The sequence below is a fragment of the Macaca nemestrina genome, chromosome 6 (assembly GCF_043159975.1).
Source record: "Macaca nemestrina isolate mMacNem1 chromosome 6, mMacNem.hap1, whole genome shotgun sequence".
In the NCBI taxonomy this organism is placed as follows: Eukaryota; Metazoa; Chordata; class Mammalia; order Primates; family Cercopithecidae; genus Macaca; species Macaca nemestrina.
Window position 1 is genome coordinate 95,811,879 of NC_092130.1, and position 13,249 is coordinate 95,825,127.

The following is a 13,249-nucleotide window of genomic DNA, read 5'->3' on the forward strand; positions in this document are numbered from 1 at the left end:
CTTGGTCTTCTCAGGGGCCGAAAGCTAAGCACATGGGCTTTTGATGCAGGAGGAGCTGGGTTCGAATCCCAGCTTGACCAATTACTAAGTGATACTGGAAACACTCTCTGAACTGCAGTTTCCTCTTCTGTAAAATGGAGATAGAAAAGCTTATCTCTTGAATTTCTTGTGAGGCTTACATACACACATCAAGCACTTAGCATGAAACCTGTCATTTAGTAAATACTTTGTTAGTTCGTTCTTATACTATTATTGCTGTTGCATTATTATTATTATTATTACGTCTTAGTCTTGCTTTCACTCATACCATCACAGGACTCATGTTTTTCTACGGTAAGTACATGTGGTAGATTATGAGAATACCAGTTGCAGGAGAATCTCAATCTCTCTCTCTCTTTCTCTCTGTGTGTGTGTGTGTGTGTGTGTGTGTGTGTGTGTGTAGAAAGGGAATGATCTAGAAACCAAAGACCAAAAATAACAATCAACAGGTGCTGGAATATTTAAATAAAACTCACAGGAAATCATTGTGCTTAGATTAGGAAATAACTGAATCAATAAAATTTTTACAGTAAAAGTCTGATTTATTATGGTGGTATTGCCTTCTTAATTCTTAATCTGCATGCCATGAGTATATCCATAAGACAAGTACTGTATGCACAGTATTCCAAATAGTAAGGAAAATCAGAAAAATACCTAGATGATATAAGTTGTTTCCCATTTATTTTTCTTTTCAAAGCAAAGTAGGCGGTAGGTCACTGTTTGTATACTATACACATTATGTAAATATATTTCTGAATTATGAATAATTTAATAATTAAGATACACATACTTTTTAAGGGTTTCTCTAAGATTTTTAAATCTTCCTTCAGAGGAAACAGTCTTTTGAAGTTTGTCCATTAGAGCTTTTGTCTAAAAAGAAAAGAAAAAACTTAGTGTGATGAAAATACTATGGTTTAAAAAGACAGTGAATTGCCAAAAGATGTTCAGTTCTCTTCTTTGGTGGCAGGTGCTGATACCTTTGCCAGAATAAAGGTCATTGTGTGATAGGATTCTCAAGATGTAGAGATAGGGCATTATGTTTACATTTAATGCTAACAACATATGGAGAAGAGGAAGTGCCTGTATCTACACATTTAGCCAAAAAGAGGGAAAATGTGTGGAAAGAAAAATTGCAATGGATAGAAAACAGGCACTTAAAGAAATGACAAGTAGGCCAGGTGCAGTGGGTTACACCTGTAATCCTAGCACTTTGAGAGACTGAGGCGGGTTGATCACCTGAGCCCAGGAGTTTGAGACCAGCCTGGACAACATCCTGAAACCCCGTCTCTACTGAAAGTACAAAAATTAGCTGGGCATGGTGGCTGGCACCTGTAATCCCAGCTACTTGGGAGGCTGAGGCAGGAGAATTGCTTGAACCTGAGCTGAGATCGTGCCACTGCACTCCAGCCTGGGCGACAGAGCGAGACTCTGTCTCAAAAAAAAAAAAAAAAAAAAAAAATTGACAAGCACATGTTGAATATAGAATCTTTTTTTTTTTTTTTTTTTTTGAGACAGAGTCTCGCTCTGTCGCCCAGGCTGGAGTGCAGTGGCACGATCTCAGCTCACTGCAACCTCTGCCTCCCGGGTTCAAGCGATTCTCCTGTCTCACCCTCCTGAGTAGCTGGGATTACAGGCACATGCCACCATGCCCAGCTAATTTTTGTACTTTCAGTAGAGTCAGGGTTTCACCATGTTGGCCAGGCTGGTCTCAAACTCCTGACCTCGAGTGATCCGCCCACCTCGGCCTCCCAAAATGTTGGGATTACAGGCATAAGCCACCGCACCAGGCCAAATGTAGAATCTTAAAGGAGAGGTCTCATGTCAGACAGCTTTTGTGATGAATCCTTTTGAGTGTTAATCTCCAAATGACCAAAACACACGTTTGGTTGCCTTGGTATTGACTGAACAATGTCCTCTACTACAGATCCTTTCTTTTGTGATCTTCTTCATCAATTTGTTAGAGAAGTATAACTGATAATTACTGAGAAATAACATTGTTGTTGACATTGGTCTGGGGTTTCTTCCATGAACATAGGAGAGTGGTAGGGTGGCCCTTGGGGAGGATAACCCATTCCCGGGAATACCCACATCCAGGCAGCTTGGCTGGGCATGGAGGATCCAGGTCCTACCTGGAGAAGAACTTGAATGCCCAGGTTGAGGGTCCTCAGACTACTTTGTCTCACCTGGAGAGAAGCTGCACAGCTTCCTGAGAGGCAAACAGCTGTCTTCCCAATTCTGGTGTCTGAGGGCTCTCAGAGACCTCCTGCTTGGTCCAGGGCTAACCTTGCTCAAAACAGTTGCAAAAGTACAACCTGTCCTACAGCCACAGACCAATCTGTGGGTTCCAGAGTACAGATTATCAGGCCTGCTGAACAACTCCCCGGCTGATCTCAGATGCAGAGAAGGGACAGCTGCACAGCAGATGTTGTCATCAAATGTGTCTGAAGCAGGGCATATCTGCAACCAGGCCCTACCTACCATGACTGGAGTAAGGCACTTGGCTCTAGAGACAGCCTCTCTGGAGGACAGTCCACTAGCCCATGCTAAGGCCACTGTGAGTGACCTATAATGTGACTGAAATGCTAACATTTTATTTAGAGCCTCTACAGATGGTATATTCAAATTTTGAAACAATCATTTCAATATTAGTCTCATCCATCTCTATTTCATGATCAGTTTGGTTATTCCTAAACCCACATCCTATGAAAGACAAGAATATCACTTAACTACAGAGTGGACCTGGAAATTTTCTTAAGGAAGATTTAGGGATCCCTTGGTGATAGCTGGTGATCCCTAGAAAGCTGGTACAATCTGGATAAGACTGGTGGATTGCACCAATGTTCATTTCCTAGTTGTGATACTGTCTATAGTAATGCAAGATGCTGCTACTGGGGGAAACTGGGTGTGAGGTGCTGGGAATCTCCGTGTTATTTCTTACAACTGCATGTGAAGCTATAATCATCTCAAAACAAAAAAAAATTTTTTTTTTTTTTAACCAGTATTTGTAAAAACTGTGGCTTTTATTTACTAGGTCCATTGTTGACAGAAAAGAGGACTTGTGAATTCTAAGGGGCCGAATTTGGGATTCTCAGAGCACTGCATTTTTACTAAGAAATAAGTGGGAGAAGGCAAGATAAAAGATATGACTTAGGCTTGGTTTCCTGCCACATGGGGAAATTAAATTGTTCTCCTATGCTAAAGGGAAAGGCTTGGAGGGCAAAATGAAGACGGAAAAGAAAGAATGAATGTCTCTGAGAGGGGCTGAAATTCTCAGAGTGGGGTGATAAAACAAGACAGTTTTTAGGCCATGTCAGCAGACTATACCCAGATCTTCTGGTCTGGGACCCTGGAGGTGGCACTCTATAGATTCCCCTCACCAGCTCTGGGTGTTCACAGCAAGGCAGGGGAGGGTTAGGCAGACAGGGCCTGATGTAGACCCTCCTACCCTCTGGCACCAATGGGACATGGGAGCCTGGAAACTTCCCCCTCACCCCTGAAGCCAGGTCAGCCACATTCCCTGGGTGCAATCACCATGCATTGTTCCTGGGCGGGACAGGCAGGCCAGGTGACACCAGGTACAGGCAGTTCACAGCAGCCTGTACCCAATGAATAATCAGCAAAGAATGACCACAGGAGGCCAGAGGAGCAGACAGGTGCCCAGAAGCCCAGAGATGCCCTCCCAGGCACCCAACACCCAGGGAGAAGGCCAGCAGAAAGGGCAGGGGAAGAATCATGATTTAGTTTGAATCTTGAAATTATCTGAGTGAAAACGACAGGCATGGGCAAGTTGAGATTAATTAAAGAAAATGAAAATTATATTTCTGCACATCTAAGTCATTATGCCAAAACTTTACATCTGCTACATGAATGAGCAAGAAAAAGGTGAAAAATGAGGCCTTTTGTCCCTGGCTTTTGGCCCCACAGAGTTTGCACCCTCACTCTGGGACAGAATGAATGGACCCATTGGACATAATTGTGCTTACTCAAAGTCAATGTGCCCTCCGAAATAATTCAGGAAACAGCTCTTGACTGACAACCACATTGTTTGTGGCTGTCCCCCAAAATGCTTTAATGAATGGTTTAGAAATACACACGAATGAAATCAATTAAGTGGTAAGAGCACTGTAATTACCCATGTTGGCACCTTTCTTTGGCAACTGAGCGGCTCATTTCGGTTAATGATTTCCTAATTAGTAATATTTAACTTGGCTCCCATCTCCCAACCTCTCCTCCTCTTAGCAGCAGGCTGTGTCACACGCTGAGGCTCACCTGCTTAGAGACCTTGGCCCAGGTTTTCTTCAGCCTGTAGATGGCACTTCTGTTCAAGGCCGAGGTGATTTCCAGCACGCCGTTGTAATTGTGCAGGCATCGGCAGATGTCCGCCACCGCCACCCATTTCTCGATGGCGTTGGCACGGGAGCTGACATCAGCATAATTCATTATCTGGGAGGCCACCAGGTTACTCATCTGAGACAATCAAAGAGCCCAGAAAGGCAGTCTAAGAGCCAAAGCAATGCATTTAGGCAAATTACGTAAATTATCTGCAGACATGTCAGGAAGGCAGGATGTTGATCATATTCTACATTTAGCTACCCACTTTCTAAAGAGACTAAAGTCTATAAGAATAAACTAATGAGCATCTGTTTGTCCTTTGAGTGAAGAGAGGGATTATCTGGCTTCCCGCTTGTTGGGGGAAGAGGTGATTTTGTTCATCAGCAATTTTGATGGTGTCATTTCTAATAATTACTGAGGAAATGGGACAAAATAACCTAACGCCTGCGGAAAGGCAGTGTCTGCAGATCATGGATCACTCCCTGGGGCCTTTCCCCTGACTCCTCGGGCCCCAACAGTGTGTGATTCCTCACTCTGGGAAGCCACAGTTACCACAGAGAAAGAAAACACACTTGCCCCCAGTTAGATCAAATTCTGAACTGATTAACTCTCAAACCAGAATCACTTGGCTGCAGGGAAAAGGAGAACATTTTCTTCGTCTTATCTTGTTCTTCACCAGCAGTTAAAAGGACCTACAGTTTTGAGGCTAAGTACTGTAATTTTATTACTTAAAACCAGTTTAAGAAGCTCAGCTCTTGCAATATGGAAAGGAAAAAAGTGAAATAGGATTACCATATTAACAAAGGTAATATAGGGCATGTAATCTTTTTTTTTTGAGACGGAGTCTCGCTCTGTCCCCAGGCTGGAGTGCAGTGGCGCAATCTCGGCTCACTGCAAGCTCCGCCTCCCGGGTTCACACCATTCTCCTGCCTCAGCCTCCCGAGTAGCTGGGACTATAGGCGCCTGCCACCACGCCCGGCTAGTTTTTTGTGTTTTTAGTAGAGACGGTGTTTCACCGTGTTAGCCAGGATGGTCTCCATCTCCTGACTTCATGATCTGCCCACCTCGGCCTCCCAAAGTGCTGGGATTACAGGCGTGAGCCACGGCGCCCAGCCAGGGCGGATAATCTTATATCCATACACTAAATCTGATGGATTCACCCATTCTTTGATGATTCTGAAGATACTTAAGACCTCATAGTGCCTCAACACCACTGTGGAAATTCACTAAAGCACCTACTGCAGTGCTATTCATTGAGGGCCTGCATATCCTTAGCGTGAGGAGAGGAATTATTTGGAATCCAGTTTGTTCTGGGAATAAATGGTTTTGTTAATCAGTAATTTTGATGAAGAAGTTCTTGCCAATAACTATTGAGGAAATGGGATAGAACAGATTCTTTTAGGTGCTGGGAACAGAAAGACAAATCCATCCATGACCTTAATGCAATCTGAGCCTAGGTAGGTAGGAAGGGGAGAGTTGCAGATACATAGACAGGTAAATGCCATGCGGTGAAACACAAAGTGAAGTCTATTCACGGCGGTGTTTGAGAATAAACAGGCAGCATGAGGCATCTGGTCTGGTACAGAGGAGGCTTCCAGGAAGAGGTCATGCCTCCATTGATTTTTTTTTTGTTTTTCTGGAGACAGGAGCTTGCTCTGTTTCCCCAGGTGGAGTACAGTGGCATGATCACAGCCCATTGCAGCCTCAACGTCCAGGGCTCAAGTGATCCTCTCACCTCAGCCTTCACAGGTATGCACTGCTATGCCTGGCTAGGTTTTTGTATTTGTAGAGATAGGGTCTCACTATGTTGCCCAGGCTGGTCTTGAACTCCTGGGCTAAAGCAATCCTCCCACCTCAGCCTCCCAAAGTGCTGGGATTACAGGTGTGAGCTATAGTATCCAGCCTTGCATTGAGTCTTAAAGGATCCAAGTATAAGAGCAAGGGACAGAGGTGGGAGGGATGGTGTAATGGAGGATCTGGCAGCCATCTGAGGGGCACAAGAACTGGGAAAGACAAGGGTGACAGATGGGCTGGGCTCTTGTATGCCAGATTGAGCAGTTGGGACCATATCCCTAAGGTAAGGGGAAGCCACTGATGGATTTTTGTCAAAGGGAGGGAGATAATTAGATTGACCTTTCAGAGAAGTCATCCCTGTGCCACTGCATGAAGGATGGTTTAAGGTATATGTGCTTTGGTCAAGGATAGGCCAAGGTGGACATCTGGGCCAGAGGGACTCAGTGAGTTTAGAGCATTGGCGTGTAACTCCACTATTATCACAGCCATGTAGCCAAACATGGAGGGCCATCACTTGGCTCTAAGCCACTGTTGTCTGTAAAAGGTATAATTGCCCTATTGACATGGTTCAGGAGCTCATGCCCAGAGAGAGAAAGAGTTAAGTTGCTGACCTTGAAGGCAAGGGAGAGCTGGCCACATAGCTATGCGTGGGAGTGACCGGCTCAAGCAGCTGAGACAGAGCAGATGGCATAAGAGAGCTGCTGATGAAAGAGCTGCTGATGAGAACTCCTGCTGAACAAAATCATCTTTCACCTACCTACGGCCCCCTGCATGTTCTTTCAGGTATCCACCCACTCCCCTCGGACCTCAGCATGGGCTGGAACCTGACCCTGAACCTAACAGATGGATTGGAGGGCAGTGAGGTTGCAGGGGAGAGATGAGTTAGGAGCTCCTGGAGAGAAAGGATAAAAGGCCACATATCAAGGTGGTGGCAGCGGGGAAGGCAGGGTGGGGAAGGGCCTGAGATACATGTAGATTTAGGGTTTGCAAATATGGTGGGCAGTGGTAAGGGTGAGGTGGTGAGGGAGATGACGTCTAGATCCTGGGCTTGGGTGAGTGAGTGTATGGTGAGGCCACTACCCGAGACTGAGAACAGAGAGGACAATGAAGAAGCAGGCTTGGCGGCTCTGGGGTGCAGATGAAAGGTTCCATCTGTCATTGTCAAGAGTGCAATGCAGTGGCCGTCCCAGCGGAGGAGATATGTGGGTCTGGAGCCTGGGATCAAACCTCTCTTTGAGTGTCCATTATATCCCGTGTGTTAGTTCACCACAGGTAACAGAGGTTAGTTTCCCACAGCAGGGAACCTGTTTCTCAGGGCAGGAACTAGATGGGCCATGCCCCATGTCCCTTAGGCAGCCGCGGCACTGAAGCTTACTGTGTGGTAGCATTCACTCAGCATCCACGTACTCTGGGGAAAGCCTGCATGAAACACTGTCTTGGGAATCTAAACTGTCGCTTTTGCATTTTGATTCTAGATGATTTATTAATTTACCTATGGGGTTCCTGGTAGTTTGTTGTCATTGTAGTTTTTAAAATCATTATTCCTTTTATTATAGTTTAGTGAAACTGGAAAGGGAGGCTTCCCGTTGCCTGGATAGGCCAGAAGACACTCGCACACCTGTTACTTGTTCTACCACAGGACTAAGACTATGAGAACAGCACTAATTAAGAGCGGGGAGGTATAAAAGCATCTCCCAATCTTACTGCTGGGAAAAAGCAGAGCTGGAAGATGGACCGACAGCTGGCCACTGCTGCACAGAACTACAGCAACAATGGGATTATGCTCCAAGAGGCCCCTTCCAACCCTGGAATGTAATTCAGGCTGAACGTTCAGTAATGATGAGGACTTGCACCAACCCAGCCTTACCATCACCAGCACCACCAGGGGCCAGTGACACATGTACTGCGCATTCTGTTAGTCAGTTTATGACCAGGAAGTAGTGATGATGATAAAAATAGGAACAGCAACCTGTACATTATTGAGCACTTACCAGACTTGGGTACCGTCAAAGGTGAACCTCTTATGTCAGGAAGTTAATTGGACATTATTACATTACTGTGAGCTCCTAGAGGAGATGTAAGCTTGTCTTCAATATCCCATCAATTCTATTTAAAAAGTGGGTGGCAGGCTGAGTGCGGTGGCTCACGCCTGCAATCCCAGCACTTTGGGAGGCTGAGGCGGGCAGATTGCCTGAGGTCAGCAGTTCGAGACCAGTCTGGCCGACATGGTGAAACCCCATCTCTACTGAAAATACAAAAATATTAGACGGGCATGATGGCACGCGCCTGTAATCCCAGCTACTCGGGAGGCTGAGGCAGGCAAATTGCTTGAACCCGGGAGGCGGAGCTTGCAGTGAGCCGAGATCACGCCATTGCACTCCAGCCTGGGTGACAGATCGAGACTCTGTCTCAAAAAAAAAAAAAAAAAAAAAAAAATGGGGGGTGACAGAGTTGCTTTATTTTAGAGGAGTCTTTAGACCCCAATATCCATCTTCTTGTAACACGCCCAAGGTTTTACTGTTATGGTTACTCACATCGTTGAAGTGTTGGCTGGTTTTCATAATGTAAGGAGTTCTTTCGTTTTTATCCAGCTTCATCCACCCCTGCCCAAGAAACTCCCTGAAAGTGAAAAACAAAACACAAAACCAAATAAGTTTTTAAAAATGTGCTGGCTATGATCCTGGATGATTGTCATGAATATTAGAAATATTCCATTTGACACGGCCTAGAATGGTTCCTGACACCTGCTGCTGCCAGCCTCACAAGTGAATTTTACCTCGGCTCTAGCAGTTTACCTCTCAATGCCAAAAAGGAAGATTCTTCAGTTTCCAGCTTTCTCTTATGAATGTTTGGAACTGTGTCCCTATTAGGATCCTATAAAGGCTTCTCTGAAGGTGGAAAACAAGAACCAACACAAGGGAAATAAAGAGGTTAAATACTACCTTAGAAATCAAGACTATTTTCCCAGGATTAGCTTTTTTTTTTTTTTTTTTTTTTTTTTAAAGACGGAATCTCGCTCTGTCGCCCAGGCTGGAGTGCAGTGGCTGGATCTCAGCTCACTGCAAGCTCCGCCTCCCGGGTTTACGCCAGTCTCCTGCCTCAGCCTCCCGAGTAGCTGGGACTACAGACGCCGGCCACCTCGCCCGGCTAGTTTTTTGTAGTTTTTAGTGGAGACGGGGTTTCACCATGTTAGCCAGGATGGTCTCGATCTCCTGACCTCGTGATCTGCCCGTCTCGGCCTCCCAAGGTGCTGGGATTACAGGCTTTAGCTTTTACAAATATTAAGCCTTAGCAGAGGGTCCAAAAATTTCATCACTGCCAAAAATGTTAGTCAGAAGCAGAATTTTCTCCCTCCGCTCTGCCCTGCCTGCCATTCTCCTGGAGGATGCAGATTTCAAAGGCAGGGATCGTGTTTTGTTCTCCCCAGAGCTCAGGAGGGTGCACATGGTCAGGGCTGAAAACCGCTCCTTTTAGGCTTGTACCGCACGTTCCCCTGCCCAGGCAGTTCAGCGGGGCAGAAGCTCCACCTGGTCAGATGAGCTGTCTTCAGGGCAGCATCCCTGATCATTCCCTTCATTCCTGAGCAGGTCACCAGACACAGCAAGAAACAAGGGACAAGCGAGATGGAGCATATAGGAATTATTTTGTATAGGCATTAAAAACACTCGAAATTACTCTGACACGTACTTAAGTTGACTGAGTCCCTGGGCAAGGTTCTTTGTCCCTTGCTGTTGTTGGTCCTGCTCCCACCCTGCAGAGTGCTGGACACAGAGGTGTGCCAGTTCTATGGATGGAAACAATTGGTAGATATTCACACAGGAACTGAGGGGACACACACACACACACACACACACACACAATCTGCCTTAGGAATAATGTCAACTTCTAAGCCAGCTAGTGCAGCCAAGCCCTGCTGCTGTCGGGGGTGGCACTCACTCGTAGGGAATGCTTCTGAAAATGACATGGTCCAGGAGGGTGATCTGTTCCGCCAGCTCCATGGCCGACAAGGACTGAAAGCATTCGGCCTTCATGCAGTCAGTCTGCAAGAGATGAGGGAGGGAAATGAAACACCCGAGAGAGGGTGCCTGCCATCTCATTGCAGGTCAGCGAGGCAAACAGCGGCATGTGTGGAAGCATGAAGTTCACCACTAAATTCTAACTGTGAAAAAAATAGCAGAAAGCTAAAAATATCAAAGCCAACATGAATATCTTAGACCAACTGCTAGACCCCACGCCAAATGTGGTTCATCTCACAGAGCTTCATAGATAGGACAGAGGGCCTAATGCTACAACACTCCTGATCAGTTACAAGCATATTGCCCACCTTGGCGAGGTAGTTTGCACATAGATGTGCTAGATAAAAATGTGGTCAGACTTACCATTTGAATTATATCCTCTAATTTTAGGTGGATGTCATCTTGGTCATCTTGTGAGAGGGCCCTGAAAAAGATATCAAATTATCCTCCGTGGAAAAAAAATAGACAACCTAGGAACAAAACTACAAAATGCAGTTTGGTTTTCCCTGGATGGGAGGTCTGAAGATTTGGGTCTACAAGGCCATGCAGCACAACTGGCTGCTGTGCTGGAGATGAGCAATCCCCAAACAGAAAACATGCTCAAGGCATGAGAGAATCATCGGGACAGCTGATTTAGAACAAAGAGCCAACCTGTGACATAGACGGTTGTAAATGAAACCACCACCATCACAGCGAGTCTGAGAGTGAGCTGGGTGTGCTCTGAGTTACCATCTATAATGTAAAATGGAGCATCGTCTAATGCTATCAGCCAGTAATACTCCTAGGCCTGAGTGCCCTCCTCCCCACACCTCTATCCCCTACCATAGGCCTTCCCTGCTGTCACAGAGGCGGGAGATGCAGGGCCACCCCCTTCTCAAGCTTACGTAGACCAGAAGCACAGGGGGTTCTTATGTAGCAAGACTCTGAACAATGCCAGACAGGAGCCAGCAGATAGCTTCTTCCCCCTTGCATTCCAGGTAGACCTTCCTCAGACACTTTTGGCCCTGAATCTCATACATGTTATTCAGCTCTCAATAAATATCTTTTAAAAAAATAAATGATGAATGAATGAATGAGTAAATGAATAAATACACGTTAATACCTTAGATACTTGTTTCAGACTACAGGGTATTTTATGTCCAACAGAAGTTCAGAGTCCAGGAAAACTGGAGTCCAGTAGGCATCCAATTACATAATGTGCCATTGGAGCCAAGGATTTTATGTTTTCCAAAAGGAAGGCACAAGCACATATTAAAAGTATTAAAATAGTTAAACAGTCCCAAACCATGTACTCTGCCTGCTGCAGGAAGCCAGTTTTAAAAGAAGTAATGATGATGCATTGTTCTGTTGTGTTCTGAGTTGATTAAAACAACCACCACAACCCTCAAAAATATAATATCAACAGAGATGGCTTCCTGTATGCCCGCTCTGTGCCAGGCATGTGCTGAACATTTGACATGCACTATCTCCTGTATCCTAACAAACCCCTTCCAAGGGATTGTTATACAGGATAGTGGATAATGCAGGCATTGTGATCTCCGTTTTACAGATAAGGAAACAAAAGCTCAAAGACACTGACTAAGTTGCCCAAGGTTGTGGGCCCTTCTTTTACTCTGCACTTCTCTTAAGCAGGCTCAGGGAAGGCACCTCTCCAAGGCTTCCACACACAGCACAGTCAGCACAGTCGATAAACACAACTCCCTTCCCTCGGCTGTCTGAAGGGGGAGCAGGAGGCTTCGGATTATACTAGCAGCAGCCCTCTTATTGGCACTTAGCCATAGTATTTGTGAGTAGAAAGAAATAGTCATCTTATCTTAAAGGGCAGATTAAGATGTGGAAAAAATAAGTTAAAGCTAACTCTTTCTCCCAAGCCTATTAAATCGCATGAAGGGTTACACATGGGGGATAAAAGTGACTTTTCTGAAAGTGCACGTCATCTTTTCCGCCATTCTAGGTTCCCGGAGAGAGATCGGTGGCTCCATAATTATGTGTACCAGTGGGAAAGATCTTTTTACGAAGCTGGATAATATCTTTCCCTTGGAAAGAAAAGGTCAAAAAGTTAGTTAGCTCCCATCAAATTGTTCCTCTTCTCAATGATCTTACCCTCATTTTCCAAGATGCACTCTGGTTCCATCAAGTTACCTAACATTTTATGTCTTCTCACTGACGCTACGTGGGGTTTGGGGATGACTTTTCTATGACCTGAGCCCATCACAGTGGAACATCCAAGAAGTTAATCACTGTTTCTTTTATTTTGTGGCATGTTGGGTGTCTAGAAAAATCTCTACACTGAATAGATTTTGAAGACAGCTAGTTAGACAACTTTGGAGGAGGAGAGATGGTATTTTAGAAATACAAGTTTTGAGTGGAGGTTTTTATTTACAAACAGGGCAATAAACTATGTATGGCAATTAAGTGTATTCATCAAGTGATCCCTGTGAGGCTGTGAGTCAGGGAGGCTTCATTCAAAAGAGCATTTGCTTTATTGCATTAATGAAACCTATGCGTAAAAACATGTTTTATGTTCATATCTCTTATATGTCAGGAATGCATATAAATCTCTAAAATCAGGGCTGCACTTAACCACCATATGATATGTTTTTTATCTCTCACAGTCATAGCCTGTATTTCTAGAGGGCATGGTTCAGAATTCTTTCCCTTCAGATGTGGAGGCCTCTGCACTTCTGGTTCAGTTCCTATAGAGAAAAGATTTGCTTCTCATCTTCTGGCGACCCTTGGGCATTGATGAACATTCCAGGACCCTGGGTTCCCCACTACCATCACTACCACGTCTATAACAGTATCATCAGTTTAATAATTGTGCGTTTATAATGAAATACCAAATAAAAGGAAATGGGATTATCCAAGTTGTATGATTGGAAAATTCCTCTTTCAATTAGGGTAGTCCAAAAACAAAGCCAAAAGCAACCAGTGTCTGTCCTGGGATTGGTCCACACTCTCTGTGTGTGGAAAAGGTGATGAAGCCTAAAGAATGTTAAGTTTGAGTAAGATCCAGCCTGGTTTCACTTGGGCCATATGGCCTTAATGGTGGAAACTACTTTTTCTGG

General features: G+C 45.0%; 1 protein-coding gene across 6 annotated transcripts in view; it reads right to left on the reverse strand.

Moving 5' to 3' along the window:
* The window catches only part of LOC105475059 (Ras protein specific guanine nucleotide releasing factor 2), a 266,180-nt gene that overhangs the window by 13,027 nt on the left and 239,904 nt on the right, over positions 1-13,249 (reverse strand). For all 6 annotated transcript variants that reach the window (XM_011730009.3, XM_011730010.3, XM_011730011.3 and 3 more), the window contains 5 exons: positions 10,545-10,605; positions 10,102-10,205; positions 8,700-8,784; positions 4,309-4,506; positions 830-909 (listed from right to left, as the gene is read on the reverse strand). In XM_011730009.3, the coding sequence (XP_011728311.2) occupies positions 830-909; positions 4,309-4,506; positions 8,700-8,784; positions 10,102-10,205; positions 10,545-10,605 (528 nt within the window). The remainder of the gene's footprint in view (positions 1-829; positions 910-4,308; positions 4,507-8,699; positions 8,785-10,101; positions 10,206-10,544; positions 10,606-13,249) is intronic.